The 18,786-nt window shown below is 43.2% G+C and overlaps 2 protein-coding genes across 2 annotated transcripts in view; one reads left to right on the forward strand and one right to left on the reverse strand.

Annotated features, from left to right (window-relative positions):
* CUTA (cutA divalent cation tolerance homolog) overlaps positions 1–18,786 on the forward strand; it is a 91,101-nt gene that overhangs the window by 23,462 nt on the left and 48,853 nt on the right. The window lies entirely within an intron of this gene.
* Positions 115–17,856, reverse strand: TRAF1 (TNF receptor associated factor 1). Its single transcript, XM_061476555.1, has 12 exons — positions 17,712–17,856; positions 16,639–16,738; positions 14,086–14,307; positions 12,412–12,496; positions 8,619–8,717; positions 7,253–7,414; positions 4,546–4,617; positions 4,296–4,361; positions 3,182–3,619; positions 2,511–2,688; positions 1,772–1,920; positions 115–1,395 (listed from the first exon to the last, which is right to left on the reverse strand). The coding sequence occupies exons 3-12, from the start codon at positions 14,292–14,294 to the stop codon at positions 1,177–1,179; spliced, it is 1,677 nt and encodes a 558-aa protein (XP_061332539.1). The 5' UTR covers positions 14,295–14,307; positions 16,639–16,738; positions 17,712–17,856; the 3' UTR covers positions 115–1,176.

The following is an 18,786-nucleotide window of genomic DNA, read 5'->3' on the forward strand; positions in this document are numbered from 1 at the left end:
GGAGGGTCTTACCAGTGGAGGGAGAGAATCCCCTCTCTTGACCAGTCAGACACACTCCTTTTGATGCAGTCCAAGCATGATTTCCAAGTTTAATTCGCTCATTAAAAAACAAGTGAAATTATTCATTCCTTATTTCTATTTTAAGATAACAATAAAAGACAAAACCATGTCTAAGAGTTAGTTCTATTTTAGCGTGTGATAAGAATTAGACATAAAAATAATAAAGCAGTAAAAAATAAAATCAGTATTTTCTATTAAGTCACTTGCCTTGAAGGTTCGGGAAGTGACTGAACACTTGAAAATGGAGCTACTGAGGGGTCCTTACACTGCCTGGACTGGCTCTCAACTTCCCTGGGGTTACCAGCCCTCAGAGCTCAAAATCTGAAATGGGAAAGTCAAACAACTCCTTTGGAAATACAAGAGGTGATTTCCCCAAGGCACAGTGCAATGTGGTCACCGATTGCTGATGCAATAGGACATCTCTTTACAGAGCACATAAATATAGATCTAAAATAAATAGCAAGACATAAATCATCTGGTATCAACTCCAGTTACAAATGCTAACCACAAGTCACTGCTTTCAAGGTCACCAATAAGCACAGAGACACCCAATCAGTGCCTCAGGGGAAGGAATCTGCCCATGTCCCTGGTGGAGGAACAGGCAGAAGCCCACACCAGGGCTGCCAGCCAGCACCATGCCTCCTGGGAATGTTGCTGCGCAGCCAGGGGAGGATGGGGAAAGCTCAGCTTCCGAAACCTCCTAACCCCACAGTGCCAGAAGGGAGCTCTGGCTGCTCTCCCTGCCCACTACCAGCAGAATGACACCCACATCTGGGCCAGGTGTGAGAAAGAATAGTGCTTCTTTCCACAAGTGCATGTGCAGGGGTGTGTGTGACTAACTGACATCTACACCAGGAGTATTGGCTGTTCTGATGAAATAATCACAGTTCTCATTTCCAATATCCATGGGCAAAGTGCTGGGCATGCTCAGCTGTAGCTAACTCTAGCAGGCAGATGTTCAGCTGACATGAATGGATTCAGGGATTCAGGCTTGGGCTCTCTGGATTTTGTGTGCACACAACAACTAATACAAGGTCTCAAGCTGATGTTTTGGTTTCCTTGTAAACTAATGAAATTCAGTGGGTGTTTTATTACCAGCCACCCATTTTTCAAGATTTAATAATTTGTTTCTACAATGCATTTAAGGAAAAGTGTGTCTTCCTTCACATAGGCGTATTTAGGTGACTGTAATTTGAACAAAGGGAGAAACATGGGACAGCCACTTGCAATATTCATATCATTCACCGGTCTCTGAAATGAAGCAGAAGTCAAGTCTGGGCGAAATGCATCAATAACATGTTCCCTGTTGTTTTGGTCAAGCAACATAAATGTAACCTGAAAAACAGAATGTGGAAATGATGAGTTATTGAACTGAAAAATAAACTGGAAAACAGCAGAGGCAGAAGTGCAAACATGCTGCAAAAGCAGCTGGATGCTCTATCGATAATTAAATACAAATGGTAATGAACGGTTCACAACCTGCAAGGTCAGTTACTCTCAACAGGGGAAACTGTAACAGTTCCCAGGTGAAGGATATAAAACTCTGCCACCTATAAAATTAAATTAAATTAAATTAAGGAATTATTTCTTGGTAGAGAACTGCACAGTCCAGAGACCTTTTTCATCTCTCTCCTGACAACTTCAACAAACCCCAGCTTTAGTTACAGTCATTACATTCAGTTAGTGTGATATAAAAGGTTGCCCTTCTTACCTTGTTCCTGAAAGGCCATGGGAGCAAAGCATCGTAGTCTCCTTTCATGACAACAAAGAACAGGGACATGTGGGTTCCTTTTCCTGTCCCGTCCCCATTCAGATACACCCTCAGACAGACCTTGTAGCCATATTTTGCAGTGTAGAAAGCTGAAAATCAGAACCCTTCATTAGTAAAGTGTCCTTTGGGGAAAGAAAAGGACATAACGACTGTTCTGGCATATGGGAAAAGATGGTCTATGACGTGTTTTGCTATCACAGAGATGAGAATAGACAAATCAGTATACCCTGGAGATTATAAGCAATGAAAATCCAGTGGCTGGAGTGCTTTTAGTGACTCAGTGAAAATTACCTGTTATTAGCCACTACAAGCATATTTTATCTAATCAAATTACTTCTCACATGGGAGAGAACTGCAGCAGAAAGCCACTGGGTACCATGAGGCACCAGGCTGTGGCTTACACGAGAGGGATCCAGCAGATGTCACTGCAAGAGGCTGCAGGGTGGGCAAATTGCAGTGTGAAAGCCCCGAACAGAACCCAACACTCTGGAAGAGCACATTGCAACTGCCCTGAACTACAGACACGAAAGCATGAGGTCTTTGCATAGACAGCATCTTAGTTGAAGGACTTAAAGAACTTCCTGTCCACAGGAGCGGAAAGAAGCACCATTCTAGAGAAAGAAGTAGGTTTTCTAAAGGACTGGTTTTTGCTAACACACATACACACCATGTGTTTTACCTGGTGAATATAAACTGACTGTTCTTCCAGTCACAGAGTCTTGTAACTTCCTGCCAACATCTGTTATTTTCCACAGAAAGACCCCATCATAGGAAGCTTGCTCAGAGAACAGAAGACTCTTATGAAGGCTGCTCAGGCCTACGTCCTTCTGCGTCAGGCACCGGTGCAACTCTGCAATCTAGAAGAAACAAATCAGTCTGCAGTCAATTCTCCTCTCTAGGCTGCTGTGCTGCAGAAGTAGCAGAATCTTTCTGGAGCCCTCATGTCCTGAAGGGTCTCCTCTGATTTCTTTTTAAGCAACAGTTATGTGTCAAAATGAAAGCAAACTGGACAGATGGTTGGTTGGTTCCCCCCCCCCCCAGCCTTAAGAGCATCAAGCAACTGTCTTGCTTGATCACAATCTGATCACAGCAAACTCTGAATGTTCAAAACTCTCAGGAGTATCTAGGTACCTAAACATAGGTCTGGATAACAAATATTAGAGATCTCCATTTGAAAACATATCCAAAGCTCCAAAAGGATCCTGTAGATGTGTTCAGACCTTAACACTTCACAGCTCAAATTCCTGTGTTCATCCCTGTCCTGATCTCTACACCACCTCTCACTGATACGTGTAAATACTTGTTATCTATAGAACAAGCACACAAACAACGCTTATCATAACTATTTACCTTCAGTTCAAGACTTCGTATTATATTTTGATCAAGTTCACTCTGTCTCCGAAAGGCCACGATTTCCAAGCTAGAGATCTCCACCTCTTTATTGAGCACTGCCACAATATTCTCAAACACTTGTAGCTTATTTTCTAGCTCAGAAATCACTTTCTCCTTCACAAGTTGCTGCAGAGCAGATTCCTCTTCAGAAACGGAAGATTCAGGAAAACAATCTTCTTCCAGATCCCCACGGATTTCCATCCCTGCTAGGATCTGCAGATCAGGAATGCTTTTTCCTGCACTATTCACACTAAGCTCTGTCTGTGGGATGAAACCATTTGCAGCTTTGGCAGCAGTGCACAAGCTTGCCTTCAGTTGCTTTATGTGCTGCAGCAGAAGCAGCATGTGGGCTCCAACTGCAGTTCTCTCATGATTCTTTACCTTCTCTTTGCTTCCCTGTGAGAAGACGACACTGTCAGTACACTCTGTACAACCACCGTAACTGGCCTACAGCCAAACCAAGCAATGTCCACTTCAATTTCTTGGGAGAGACAGAGATGGAAGAACTGCAAGGTACAGGTCCAGCTACATTTCAGTCAGTTCTCGGAGGAGATGTGGTGAAAGGAGACCTCTCACTTAGGCTACGTGTTCACATGTGTACACAAGCTACATAAAAAGAAAACAATTACCTACAATTTCTGGATTAAAGAGGATTCCAGGCAGAGTCCCAGCAAGATTCTAAATAAACCAGTATTTAATACATATACTGACCACAAAAGATGGGACAAGGCAACAGATGCCAACAAAAATGCAAAGATTCTTCACTGTTTTGGGAGATGTTACCCTGGAAGAAATATCCAAAACGTATATGATAAACCAGCAGAATTGTAATAAACATCTATCTTTAGCTGAATTGAATGCACAGTGTCACTGGCTGAACCATGTAAACATGGCAGTTCCAGTCTCTCCTCTGCTGTTCTACTAAAAGTGGGTAGACTTTCCCTCTTTTCTTAAAGATCTATTTAAATCAATTTATATATCTACTACCCAGAACACAAAAGCTGGTCAGACCAAAGGCACAGTGCTGTTGTGCACCACTGGAGACCTTTCTGAAGGCAGCCGTGTCACTCACCCTAAATGAACAGCCGACCTCAGAAAAGCGACAGCCATCCTTGTTGACTGAAGGTGTAGAGCAGTTCTGTTGAAAGAAACAAGAGAAGCAAAGCAAACAATCAAATACCAGTTTAAAGGGATTCTTTTATTTACTTACAAACAACTAGGCCGCAATCCCAGCAGCTATAAATCAAGTTAAATCAAGTCAAGGCATTACCGCAGCTTACAGCACCCAACCAGCTTTGAAAATTCACTCATCTTTTACCTACCTTTTCTCTTGATGGTGTTTCTGTTTGCACATGGTTTTGTTCCTTACATAAACTGCCTTCACATGAATGTTCCTGTCATGAAAACAAGAAGAAAAGAATTCAGTGTATTATTAAAATCACTGAGCATCTTTATTTAGGAGTCTCTGAAACAAAGCTTGTGCTTTGGAATGCTATTCCTGTTTTACAGAAACTTGGGGATTTGGGAGGTTTTTCTACAGGAACTTTGTGTTATGGAAGAAAAAGCTTACAGTAAGTTTCTTGCTTTCTTCCTGGAAGATGTGGGCTTAAGGAAGAGGAAAGAAAGGAAGGATAACTTCCCCAGGAGCACTGTGAGCTCCACACCACAAGGTGCAAAATCCCTGTCCAGAGAGTGCCTGCCTGGGGCCTCACTGTGCCATAGTTGCAGAGTTCTCTGGCTTCTTTTTTAGAGGAAGCAATGTTCAGAAATCTGGGACTAAAGCACATCTTAGAGCGGGTGCTGCTGTCCCCTGCATAACGAAGTGCAGGCTCAGAGGTTTCTCAAGCTAAGCCTCTAAGCTGATTAATTTTCTTCTCAGCCCCACAGGCGTGCTCAGTGACAGGTCTCCAGATGCAATACCTGTTAAATGGAAGTACACAGTGTGATCTTTTGCTTATGGGGCCCAGAGCTCTTGGAAACTACTTACAGATGCTTTGCAAGGTCACTCTGGGGAATTTGATACAAGGCTGGCAATGTACAAGTCCTGCCCAGTAGTTATATGCACACACACACACGTACATATATATGCGATGACATGTACGTGGATTACAGAACAAAAAGCAAATATACAGGAAGCCCAAACATAAACTCTTACTGCATTGACTTCCAGTTTGTTTAATGTGCAGACCCTTCCTGCATCCTGCTTTTTACCATCTTGAAGGCTGGAATCCAAATTTCCCATCACGATGTGCTAATGCAAAATGCATTACCTCTAATATGAGACTTCCTGCCATTTCTGGCTCCAAGAAGGGTAAAATAATCCTCCTGCCATCGGTTCACACAAGTGTAATATGTGTATTGAACACAGCAGCTGTCAGCTTTCAATTCATAGTGTTCAGGTGGGGCTGTCTTTAATCTTTATAAATGGCTTTGCACACCAGTACATTTCCTATAGCAGTTCACACGTTTTTGATAAAGCCATTCCAACAGCCTTCAAGTCTCGCCTGCAAAGAGCGCTGAGGTTTCTCTTTCGATCTTCAGAAATGCAGTCACAGGTTTTTTGTCACTCTCTAACTCATTTTTAATACTCTGTCTTAGTGTTGCACAAAGTAAGCCTTTATTTTCTTCCTTTCTACTATTTGATTCCTTCAGATCACTGATTCCTTGAGGGGGAAAGGGGCTGGTGAGACATTCCTTTAGAATATGGAAATACAGAAATCACAAGATCAATAACTGATTGGTGAAGATGGAGAGAGGGAGAGCAGTGCCCAAAACTTACTGTGTGCTCCCAGAAGATTGTGGATACAGAGAATACACACAAATAATCAACATTCTTATGTCACGTAACTACAAATTCAATAAAGCAGATCATGTAACCAGCAAAATTCCAGCTTCACAAATACTAAGGGAGGCAGAGAAAAATCAACATCTCGAGGCCAATCCTTGGTTGCCAAGGTTTCCCAGCCAAAAACTTAATTAGATGTTAGCTAACTGAATGAGTGGGAGGAAAACAGCTCTTCATAGCAGGAAAATGAAGCCCTCTGAGGTGGATCTGCGGCATCACAGACCTCTGAAAAGACAGGGTGCTCAGGGAATATCAGGCAGCTCAGGTTTCCTTCTCCAGCCTGCTACGGCACTCACAGAAGTAAGGGATTAAGGGTTGCCACCTTCTGGTATTTACTGTCTCTCTGAAACATACACTGGATTTAGCACTAGTAAAATGTGCTGGGATCCCCATATTCTTCTTTCTGTAAGGGTTAGTAAGCTATGAAGAAGACATGCAAAAGCTTCCCAAGAAGTATGTTTTAGCAAGAGTGCTTTATTCCTATCCCAGAAGGACTGTTACCTCCATGTTGAGTAAATCTCACAGCTCAGTATTTGAAAAGGCATAAATTGGTGACAGTGATGACATGCAAAACTACCCACTACTATTAACTTCAGGCTGCATACATACAGGATATATGCAAATTCATCTTGCAGGTCTCTGTGACAACAGTGGAAAACACAACTTAAACATGAAAAATAGAAGCTAAATATGTTTAAACAGTCACTGAGCAATTTGCAGCAGATCCAGAGTGTGCTCTTCCTGATCTGTAATGGACACTGCTGCTCATACGGTGAGTTACACTTCACCATATCTCATAGAAATACTGACAAAAGCCTGCCTTACAAATCTGTGGGCAGTTTTAGTTCAAATAAAACTCCAGCCACTTTCAAGATTGCTTCCCATCACTTGTGTTCTTCTGATTCTTACCTACCTCGTAGTGGAACACATGCTTCAAGACAGGAGTTAAAACATGGGCTGCCAAGCTCCGGATGAGCACACAGATATTTCCATCTCTCTTGTAACGTCACAAGCAGACTACCAAATACAGCTCATTTTTCCCTCCAACACATGCATGGAAAAATTAGCAAACTCAGGAAAATTAAATATTCTCCAAGTGCAGTAGCACAGGATGAAAAATGTCATGATAGATTACTTAAGTCATTAATACAAAGCCCTCATTTGAAACAGAGAAATGGTCTTACTTGGTATTCGCTACTGGATAAGCTCTTCTTACACCTCTGACACGTTGTCACGTTATTAACACATCCGTTTTCCAAATGATCTGCAAGTTTCTTTCTCATCACCATGTGTCCACAACCAGTGTGACAAGGGATTAAAGCATATTCACATAAGCTCTGATGCTCCTGGAAATAAAAAGTCATAAACCAAAATGTAAACTGCAGATATGCATTCACCTTTAAATAGTCTCCATTCTGCCAGCCTAGATCTTTGCTTTGTGTTTCTTCTAAGCTTGGGTAAAGTCCCACTCCATGATGTTACTGAGATTGCTGGTGAAAAAATCACCTATTTTACTGGGGCTTTCTTGTTAATTCTTAAGTTAAAAAAACCCCAAACCAACTAACAACCAACAACTTTTGCTGATCTCAAATATGAGGTTTCCCCTGAACTGTCTTTCTCCAATGATTGTGTTTGAAAATAACACGACCGTGGTCCCAGATTTTTAATTGTAATAGAAGATCCCTAACTTTTAGCCTGGGTTTTTTCTAAGGTGGTTTTGGAGGGGTTTTGAGAGGTGTTTTTGACCACTGAGACCATCATGCTCTAGCTGACAGAATGGGTGTAGTCTGCTGACATCTCTGCATAGCGTCTGACACCTGTTATTGTTGTATATAACTACACTCAAAATAACTCTTAAAACATTTCCTTTACACTATTTGCATTATCTTGTCTCAACAAGGAAAAATATCAATGTTACTTCTTTCATAACTATATCCAATAGATCTACACAGTCTTTCAATAAGAACTATTTACTCTGACCTCTGTTACTGGACCTTCTGAAGGCACTGTGTCACAACTGATTTTGTCTTTACAGGGAGATGGCTGTCCCCTACAGACCTGGCTCAGAAGTGCCAATTTCAATCACACACCCAACTCTCAAATCAATTTTGCCATGTATTCATTCTGAGAGGGGCTCCAGTTCTCAGAACTATGAAGCTAAGCTAAGTGGGTAGATTTTTCCTTAACGATGAATACACTCATGTAGAAAATTTGTGCATAATTAGCAAAGAAAAGGCAGCAGCACCTCAGATGCTTCTCAGATACAGAGTTATGTGAGGTACATAGCAGACTACCTGTTACAAATGCAGAAAGACCCTCTGTTCCCATACCCATATTACGTGGGGCATTTCACGTCAGCCTGCTCTCAATTTGATCTAAGCCCTACTAAAGTTAATGGCACATTTTTAGGTACTCTGTTGGTATAAATCCTGGTGCTTGGTTGATTCTACTGATGTTGCATTGATATGTGTTTGCTAAGAACCTGGTTTCATTGTCTCCCTGTCCCCATTCAAGTCAGAGTGCATTTAAATATACTGCCTTTAAACGTACTTCGAAGTTTTTCATGATACCAGACCAGCTGCATCCCAGGGTCACACAGTGTACTCTCAGTTCAGAAATCTCTTTATTAATAGCAGCATCACCAAATGCCTGGAAAGGAAACACAGTAAGGAAAAAAGCATTGGTCAGAAGGTGCTCCAGAATGCATTTCTGGCATAGGAATGAGGTGACTGTGTCAAAATCTTGGATCTTGATCAATCCCTTATTTCTTTTACATTTGCTATACTGCCATAAGGCTCTCTAACCCAGCAAGTCCATCTTAGTGCAGCAGAAGCCCAAATAATTGTTAAAAAATTTCTTTCTTACAGTTCAAAATTAAACTGTTTGATGTAATATAAATTTACTGAAAATATCCCTAGCCAACTACAGCCATTATTTTAAGTTCCTTTTCATAGAAGCCTGAAATATATCACATGCAATGAATGTGCTGACAGGACCCTAACTGTAGGGTGCTGCCATGTGCCACTCTTAATGAATGCATTTCATTATCGGGGTCATTAACACCTCCTAAACGTGCTGCACAGAAGACTCGAGACTGTTCTGCAGTGAGAATACACTGCTCAGGCCATGGCTGTTTCTATTTACTATGGCACTATGCACTAAAGAAATGTAAACCATATGTGAGTGGGGTTTTTTTGCACTACGTAGATTGTTTTTGCTATGTTAACCATGAAAAAATGTACAATTCTTATGTAAATTATGAAACACGACACACTTCAAACAGTACAAATTGCACAGCCAAAATAGGCACACTGACACAAGAACAAGCACTGCTAAAGTGAATGGCATGGTTTTAGATGCTCTCTTGGTAAGTACACAACAGGGGACCGCAGATTTCCCAACACAGAGAAGGCAAGAACTGGGCAGAGGGAACCTTTGCAAATAGAGGGAGGAAAGGATTTACAAATGATGCCCCATTTCAGTCAAGTGACTGAAATTCCACCAAGTGAGCTAAAACAAATAAATAAAATCATCAGCTTCAACATTCCTGGTTGGCCGGAGTTTGTTTTCACCTAGATACAACACCTTTGTACACATGTAACATGATGTTTCCTACATCTATTATTAAATCACAAAAAAGAAGCGTAGCCAATGCTACGAGTGGTGAGAAGATACATTTCTATAGGCGGGGTCTCACAGAAACTCATTTCCTAATCTCAACCTGCAAATGAAGTCCAGAACTTTGCATAAAAACTACAAACAAGGAGTTACAAAATAATCATGTAGGTTGTACACAGCCATGTACGGCTTCACTTGCATACATGGAAGAGTAGCTGCAGTAAGCTAATAATCCATGTACAATTAGTGAAAGCAGGCCAGCCCCAGCCTCTGAAATAGTCTAGTCTAAGTGATGAGCAAAATCAGAGTAAAGCAATTCAAGTTACCAGGCACATGGTGGCTTTTCCCCTTGTGTCATAAGAGAAAAACTCCAGGAATTTCCTGACATTACAAAATAGATAATTTAAAATACATTTAACTACGGGGACAGTCCCAGCAGCGCACATGTCTCTTACTGCTACGTGCATTCCCTGTGCTTCTTGGTTCACACTTGTGGTTGTTAAATCATTATGGACACTACTCAGGTGGAAACCAAGGAAGGAAATCCTCATCTCTTCTTTCATCTGCACAGGTGACTGCTCTGAAATATTCACCCAAACCTCTGGGAACCCAACTCTGCACAGAACTCCTTTAGAGACCTGAGTCAGACCTTCATACAGTAACTGAGATGACTCTTGGGGACATAAAAGTGCTCTGGGTCAAACAGAAGGAAACAGAAACATATCTGATTTGATGTATTGTAGTTGCACATCTCCCCTTTTTCAATTTCTCTGTTTCAAAGGAAGATGTTGGTGCAGGTGCTGCTGATGTTGACCATGGGTGGCTGCCACAGCACACATACGTGCCCAGACCTGCCTGTCACATAAGGGGAGGTCCCCTGCCATGTCCCATCCAAAATCCACTACCATATGCATTTCTCCTTAGCACTCTGACCTGCACAGTGTGGGTCTTATGGCTTCTAGCTAAGGCAAGACTCTGGCCTACTGCTCATGGGGTCAGGACCATCAGGTAGGAACAAGTTAACAAACAGATCAATCTGACCAAAAGCTTTCCAGGATAAATCCAGTGGTTTTTTTCTCTCCAGCTAAAGCCGGCCCTCTGCAGCTGAACCAGGATCTACAGCTGCTCTAACCACAGACAGAGAAGGGAGAGCCACAAAGTGATTCATGTCCAGTTCAAACCAGGGCACTGGCCTCTAAGCCAGCCCCATGAATGTCAGCAGCCAGGGTGTGATGCCCTACTCCTCTAACTGATTGCACTGACAAATGTAGGCGCTCAATAGGTGATACTGGTGAACAGCACCATGATAAGACTTGAAGTAATGTTGAAGGGATTATAAATCATAGAAATATATATTAAGGGATTATAAATCAAAAGTGTAAGATGAAGGGACGGAAGAGACTACAGAAATAGATCGTCAGATAAACTCAGGCAAATACACATCCTGATAAAGCCTTTCTTTTCCTTGTGTAGGTATCATATTTTAAACATAAACACGTAAACAGCATGGGAAATAAGCATTAAACAAACCCACAGCAAAGGTAAAGCAGAGATTGTCAGGAATAAAGAATAAAGCTGCTATTATTCATGTTGTTTACAAACTCAGACAACTTGATGTAAGTTGATCTACACAGGCGGATCCTCATGCCTTTGTGGTGATTGACTTTGTCTGGACACTCAGGCGGGCATAAGAATCTGATCAGGCAGATCAGCTTGCAAGAGTGGGGCCCTATTTACAACCACCCACCCACAGATTGTGCAGAAAGTCCCAGCAGACCCTGTGAGAATCCCACAGCAGAGAAATCCTAGAGTTATAAGAGAACTGAGAGTCAACATAGAACAAGAAGTTCATAAGGGTTTAACTGTACCCGTTTTTGGTTACATGATACATTAATTTTGTCACTGGGAAATTTATTGCAGAATTGAGGATTTTTTCTGAGCTATTCGCTATTATCTCCAGCTTCATTATTTCCTGCAGCCCCTTCCTAAACTTCACCTTTCATCTCACTGCCTGTTTGCTTCCATTTTTCCCTAAAACATTTAGACAGAATGCGTGCTTCTTCGTATTCCTGCACATAATCAGAAAGGAGATCAGCTGAGACTGAGTATTATGGCCCAATTTGTGTTCAGGATATGGAATAGTGCAGCAGTCTGTCTGGAAAATCACACAATAGCAGAAGAGATCTGCACAGTGAAATCACAGGTGAAACATTTGCCTGTGCCCAGTTTTGATCAATCATGACGTTCAGCTCAGTGTTTCCCACTATTTCCTCCAGATACTCTGGCTGTCAAATACTTTTTAGGTAATTCAGCCAGCTATCTGATACTCTTCTCTCCTTAGGGATGCTCCACGAGTATGGTAAAATGTTTGAAGCGTACAGAGAATCGTGAGATTGGAAAATCCACTAAGGATAGTAAGTAACAGCTAAGACGTATTATTTCAAGTAGGAAAGCACTGGTTACTTTGAGACAATAAAAAATTAATCCTATGGAAGTGTGTGGGATTTTATGTTGCAGAACCTGGCAGGCTTTGGAAGTCCTAAGGCTGCCATTATACTTTCTTAAATCAAAACCTGGGAAATCCAAATGACTAAAGCATAAAATAAAATGTGTAACTATCAGTTGCTATCACATTTTCTGTTATTCCCTCCTGAACTGTGGGCCAACGATGACTACGGAGTAGACCAGAGAATGTTTAATGATAAACTAGTGAACTACAACTTACCCTTTCTTCTGCCAACAGGCTTCCCTCACTGAAAGTGCTGGGATCTTCCTCTTTGCATTTCTGGCAAATTGCATTTTTATTGTTTCTGGCAAAAAGAAAGAAGAATGCAGTAACAATCAGTCGGTGTGCTGTGGTTTAGGAGGTCTTTGTATAGACACTGACACAAAGAAAGCCATGGAAATTGTAACCTCCACTCAAAATCCATAGCCCTTGTTCAATATTGTGATGTCAAAACCACCCTGCTTTTCTGTTCCTCATGACTAGGCCCACAAATCTTATCTGTATTTCAGCAAAATAAGAGCAGCCTGGATCAGAAAAAATAAATAAAGATGCAAACCTATTTATCTCATGAATTACGCAAAAACACCTTGTGGAAAAGGTAACATGAAAACTACAGTCTTTTAAAACACAGAAAACACATTTTCCCCAGATAGATGTATAGACTTCACATTACAAAGGGATGATAAAACCAGTGCAGATTCGAGTTCTAGACAGTTAACATCCCACTGCAGCTAAAAAGGTTTCTATCTCCTCTCAAAATATTTACCACAGAGTTTCATAAAGGAAAGGCAAAAATACAACTTTACTAGAGATGTATTGCACTGCCAGTGCTGTTTAGCATCCAGCTAATAATGAACTAACACAGACCAAGAAGCTCATAAGAAAAGCATCCATCTGAACAGAGCACAACTGCTTTCAAACTGCACTAATCAGACCCTTTGAGGCAGTATCCCATTTGTGCTGTAAGACTAGTGGGAAGATAGAACAATTCTAGCTCTGTTCTGCTGACAGTTTTTGGAATTTATGGGTTATGCTACTTCATTAAGGATCTTTGTTCTAGATTTACAGTAATGCATTTACAAAAGTTGGTCAAATACATTAATTTCAACACATTTTTACATTACTACACATTGATCTTTAAATCACAACATGGCCAGTGCATTGACTCAGCTTTTCATGTGCCCCACACTGTGACCAGAGCTAAGACTGCATGTATAGGAAAACACAAACAGCTTACTAACAAATCCCTGAGGAAGCACAGTAACAGGCCTTACACGTACTTAGCCAGTCACTGAATCTTGACAGCTGCCGTTTTCCAATGCATCAAAGCTGAAGTCAGCTCAAATTCATGGAATTGTACTACAGTTTCAGGCAGACATACCCTTTTCCACAGCATTTGGATCAAAACGTAATTGTGCAAGAAAAGGCAGGATAGAAGCAACTGATCAAACAAAGCAAATCCTCGCCCAGCTCCCGGTTTTTTAGGTTGTCCTGAACATTGGCTGTCATCCTTCGTCACTAATGGCAGCAGCATCTTAACATGTACTGACCCAGCTGAGTTACTACAAATAAAACTCCAAGATAATGTTTATGAAAGTCCTATAACATCACTTATCAAAGGACTGTAAAGTCCCATGGAAGTAGTCACTCAGCCGTGTATGAGTTCTTCAAGGTTAAATCAGAATCATTCTCTCACACTTACAGACATCTGCAAGCCCAGAAATCCAGCCTTCCCCACACTTCCATACTGGAAAGAATGAGGTAGAGAGTACCCTTCAGGTAGTACTTGCAGACAGTGAAATGACTGTGGGCCAGGTAGCCACAGAGTCATCTGCCCAGCACAACGCAGCTCTCAGGAGTGCTTTCAGCCATGGCAGTGCCCCAAGGACCTACCGTGCAATCCAGGCGAGGCAGGCTGAGCAGTACCTGTGCCCACAGAGCGTCTGCAGGGCCTTCTTCAGAACGTTATTGCAGTTGCTGCACAGGTACTTCTGATCAGGCACATCCTCACAAATGTTAGTGGGGTATCCAAAAGGAAATTCATTTTCATCAGGAGACGAGCCAGGGCCATCCTGCGGGCCTCTGCTTGTTTTCTCAGCCATCTGAAGTAAACTACTGTCAAAGGGAAGGAAAAAAAATTGGTGTTCAAACAAGCAGACACAAGCCCACTTTGATGTGAGAGAATAAAACAACAGCTCCAAACCTGTGCTGCAATCTAGTGACCTGTTTTATTGAGCCTGTAGCTGACATGCGTGACTAAATGTCACAGGAGGGTTTGAATAGGTACCAGCAGGAAATTACTGTACAGACTTAAAATTTCCCTCAAACACTACATGAAAATTGACAGTGGATTAAAATGAAGGCTTGGGGGTTTCTTTCCAGGGTTTTTTAGTGCTCAGAAAGATGAAGTAAGTATAGGCATCATCTCAGAGCTACAATCCCATCAGTCCAAGTCACACACAAGTGTTTCCTATAGAGTAAATCCCCAACCACCTTCAATTCCCAGTAGCCCAAATCTGTGATCACACTTCACAGATGCAGGAACTGAGCAAATGAGTTCACAGTGACTTTTCTGAAGTCATATAACTAGCAGTGAAATGAAAGAACTCCCAAGTCCACAAAAAGCTTAACACTTGTGCTCTTAGCAGATACACCTTGTAGCACATGTCACATGTGTTCAGTATTGGTTTTGGTTACAAGAGCTGTGTGGTTGAATATTTTTGGAAATGGACCTAAAACTGATCCTGGTGTCTTCACAGCTGCTTGGAAATCCAGGAAAGGTTTTCACCCAGGGACCTGGTGCAGTTTGATCATAATAATGCCTTCATAAATCTGCTTTTTTTCCTACAATGGTACTGACACACAATAACCTGTCTCAGTAGTATCAAAAGTAATATAGGGATGCTGGGGATGGACTCTTCATTAGGGACTGTAGTGATAGGACAAGGGGTAATGGGTTCAAATTTAAACAGGGGAAGGTTAGATTGGATATAGGGAAGAAATTCTTTCCTGTTAGGGTGGTGAGGCACTGGAATGGGTTGCCCAGGGAAGCTGTGAATGCTCCATCCCTGGTGGTGTTCAAGACCAGGTCGGACAGAGCCTTGGGTGCCATGGTTTAGTGTGAGATGTCCCTGCCCATGGCAGGGAGGTTGGAACTTGATGATCTTAAGGTCCTTTCCAACCCTAACTATTCTATGATTCTATGATCGACTGACAGATGTCTACAAAAAGAAGCCAGCCTGCCTGCACTGGGCCAGGCAGAGCTGCAGTGGTGGGTAGGGCGTACCCTGCATTTAAAGCACTCTTTTTTGAGCAAACAGCACTTTCTGCAGCCTAGCTTATGCAATTCCCCTGGGCTCTCCAGGCATTTGACAGGGAGCTTCCCAGTCTGCCAAGAACCATAAAACCAACAACACCAAACGTGCACCTGCGGGTTAAGGAAGTTGTCATGGGTTGGTACCCAGGTGAGGAGGGGGCAGACGGGCCGCCCCTGGAGCACACGCACGGGTGGATCATACCGATACCGCCCGGTAGAACGGCAGCGGAGGGCAGGGAGCGGATCCGGCAGCCCCGGCTCGGCGGGCACCCTCTCTCCCCATCGCTGGCTCCGCAGGGCGGATGGAGCCGGGCAGTCCCCGCCAGCCCTGCAGCTGCTCTCCGAAGCGTGCTACAGGGATCAGGCTCCTGCGCCCCGGGAGGCCCCTCGGCGGGGGGCCCTTCCTCGCTCCCACCCGCTCCGCTTACCTGAGCCCGGCGCCCCGGCGCAGCCCAGGCCACGGCTGGGGCGGGTGGCCGGGGAAGGGGCCGGCCGGCGGGGCGGTGCCGGGCCCGGAGGCCGGTGCTCGGCCCGGTGGGGGAGCCCGTGCCGCGGGCAGACGAAGCGCAGCCGGGCGGCTCCTGCGACTGCTGCCTCGCCGAGGCCGGGAGGAGCGGGGAGCCCCCAGCGCGCCTCGGGGACCGGCGAGAAGCCGGCCTTGCCCCCGGCTCCGGGGATGGGGAACGGAGCGAAGAAAGCGCCAAGGGAGCAGATTCCCCCGGGCTGGCTGAATGTGCGTATCTAGTTCCTGAAACTGGGGTGGTTGTGGCCATGGGACAGGGGAACCCGGGCTGTGACAGATTCCTGCCTCCCACGGCGAAGTTACAGTGCAAAACGCCCTCTCCACACCTCTGCTGGGGGAAACCCGCTGCCCCCAGTAAGAGTGGGAGGCTTGACTTGAATTGTGAACCCTGCTGGGAAGCCTCAAGCAAGCTGTGCTGTGCCTCACCTCCAGCTGCACTCAGATACAGATAGTGTTCCCAACACCAGCCTAACGAGAGGCATTAAACAACGGATGCAAATCCTTTGAAGATGCTCACAGTGCAGTACGATTTCTACAAAAGAAATCATCACTGTCAGGGAAGAAGATCCTCGTTTCCCCTGACAAAGTTCACTATGAAATTACCGACCTGGTAGGATTCAGTCAGAAGAGAGAAAGTTGCAGATGCAAATCTGTTGGCTCTTCCTTGAGCAGGAAACTTGGGGAATACCACAGGGGGTGGGTCCTAGCTGAAAATTAAAAATCAAAAGCAAAGGTGGTTCTCGAGATGCTTCACTTGGCTTGTGAAGCTGCGTTTACAACACTGTTCACATCCAGGTACCTTGTGATGAGGTTATTACCCATCAGTGGACACCCTCCTGTGTTGTGTGTGGACATAGAGTAGTTCCACATCTGGAACAGCTGTTCTGGGTGACTGCCCCTTACGTATTACAGGTTATCAAATACAATACCAAACAGCTATGTTGAATAACAGAAGGGAAGGAGAGCAGCTTCTGGGATCACAACATACCCTTTCTTCAAATAAGTATAAGCAGTAGTGCTTTCCTGCACTGCTACAAGAAATACCAGAACTAATTCCAGAACTTTTTTCTCCTGTAGTTGTTATGAACAGCTGTGTTCCTATTTTCATGCAGAAGCTAAGAACATCCCAAATCCTGCTCACACAACTCTGTGTGACTCAGCTCTGTATGATATAACATCATTCTTTTTCATGCATTCCTTTGCTACACGCATACTGTGTTTATGGAAGATTTCCTGGGAAAAAAATGCCATTAAACTTCTACCTTTTTGTCTCAGAAGGACGATGTCAAACAAAGCGAGAATAAAGAAAACATTTTTCTAGACTTCAAAAGGGCAGTTTAGCTTAAAACCAAATACACCTAAGGAAAGAACCTCTCAAAAGGTAGCCAGGTCCATGGGTAGGATAAGCATTTATCCTTTATAGAGCAAATAGACTGGAAGTCTGTGTACACACAGGGAAAATTAATTTTGCAAGCATACAGTATTGTGAGGATACTATAAGCACCAAGCCTAGCACTGTTTGCAGAATAGAGGCCAAAGAAACCCATAATGATACCAAAAACCAGGATGAAAAATATTTGTATAAAATAATTGAGATTGAAATTTTCAATAATCTTCTTCATGGTAAACTGAAGATAACTGAAGTATGAAAAATGTCTGCAGAACACGGTAAGAACGTACCCGTCTATCTGAGGCAGGTCGCTGCTCGGTTCTCTCTGCCCTTCCAAGCTCTGCTGCCTGTAGAACGTAACTTGGCTTCTCTGCTGCATGGGCAGTGTCATTTCACAGCTGTGGACTGGTTCATTCACGGGCCCTAGAGACAGAGAAGGACCATCTCCTGGTGGGTTTTTAATAGCAAAGTCCCATTTTTGCCAGCAATTTATCTGAAAAGTTTCCTCCATTTATATTCACAATGTGTTTTATTAAAAATACATCTGTGGAACAAATACTCCTTTCAGTTGCACCCTGTAGTCCCTTTCCAAAAGGGACTAGCATACAAGACTTTCCAAAAGGATTTGAGCCTTACATTGTCAGAAAAATCTGAGTCTAGTAGATGCTTCCACCTTCCTCTGTAAAGAGGCAATCCCATTTGCTTCCTTTTGGAAAAACCTTAGACTCACCAGATGAAAAGCATCATGTGCAGTTCAATAATAGTGTCACAGCACAAGAAAACACTAATTTAGCAATGTGGGTGTGCAATTATCTGACCAACTGTAGCCATGGCTCCTGCTTGCGTGACCTTTACCAAGAGCCAGGATGTTAATAAGATTTGGCAATGAAATTGTCACAGAGGAAAAGGATGTCTGTTTTATTAAGGCTTCCAATTTAAATGTCAACATCCACCTCCATAACGGAGAAGACTTTCCCTACTGAATACTTGCAGAATCACATGTAACGTCTCTTCATTTCCACTTCCTTCTCTCTACTTCTTCGTGTGTAAATGTGTGTGCAGATGCTCCAAGTGCAGAGTCACCAGGGCCATGCATTAAACTGAAGTTCAGTGTCTGTGGGGAAGGTGTGATACAGTCTTAGCAGTCCTTCCCCTGAAACATTTGCTTGCTTTCTTTTGTGATTAGGGCTGTTACAACTTGTGGCAAGTTAACCTGGCACAGGCAGGTTCTGCCCAGATGTGAGCTAGCTTCTGAAAAAGTTCTTAAAACATTTCTGGATGTGGCTTTTGAAGCTTTCAGAACATCAAGAGCTGCAAGTTGCTGATTTCAGAAAGATCAGTCAGGTCAGTTTTTGTTTCAGGATG

Source organism: Pezoporus flaviventris, unplaced genomic scaffold (assembly GCF_033815535.1).
Source record: "Pezoporus flaviventris isolate CSIRO_AGI_PZ_B2104156 unplaced genomic scaffold, CSIRO_AGI_Pfla_v1 ptg000097l, whole genome shotgun sequence".
Classification (NCBI taxonomy): Eukaryota; Metazoa; Chordata; class Aves; order Psittaciformes; family Psittacidae; genus Pezoporus; species Pezoporus flaviventris.

Bases quoted from the DNA above. Each gene is read 5' to 3' on its own strand.
- TRAF1 (XM_061476555.1), bottom strand. From the start codon at position 14,294: ATGGCTGAGAAAACAAGCAGAGGCCCGCAGGATGGCCCTGGCTCGTCT. The intron at 4,618-7,252 runs GTAAGACCATTT...TTTTCATGACAG, and splicing joins TATCCAGTAGCGAATACCAA to GAACATTCATGTGAAGGCAG. The intron at 1,396-1,771 runs GTAAGAAGGGCA...TCTGTTTTTCAG, and splicing joins CATGGCCTTTCAGGAACAAG to GTTACATTTATGTTGCTTGA.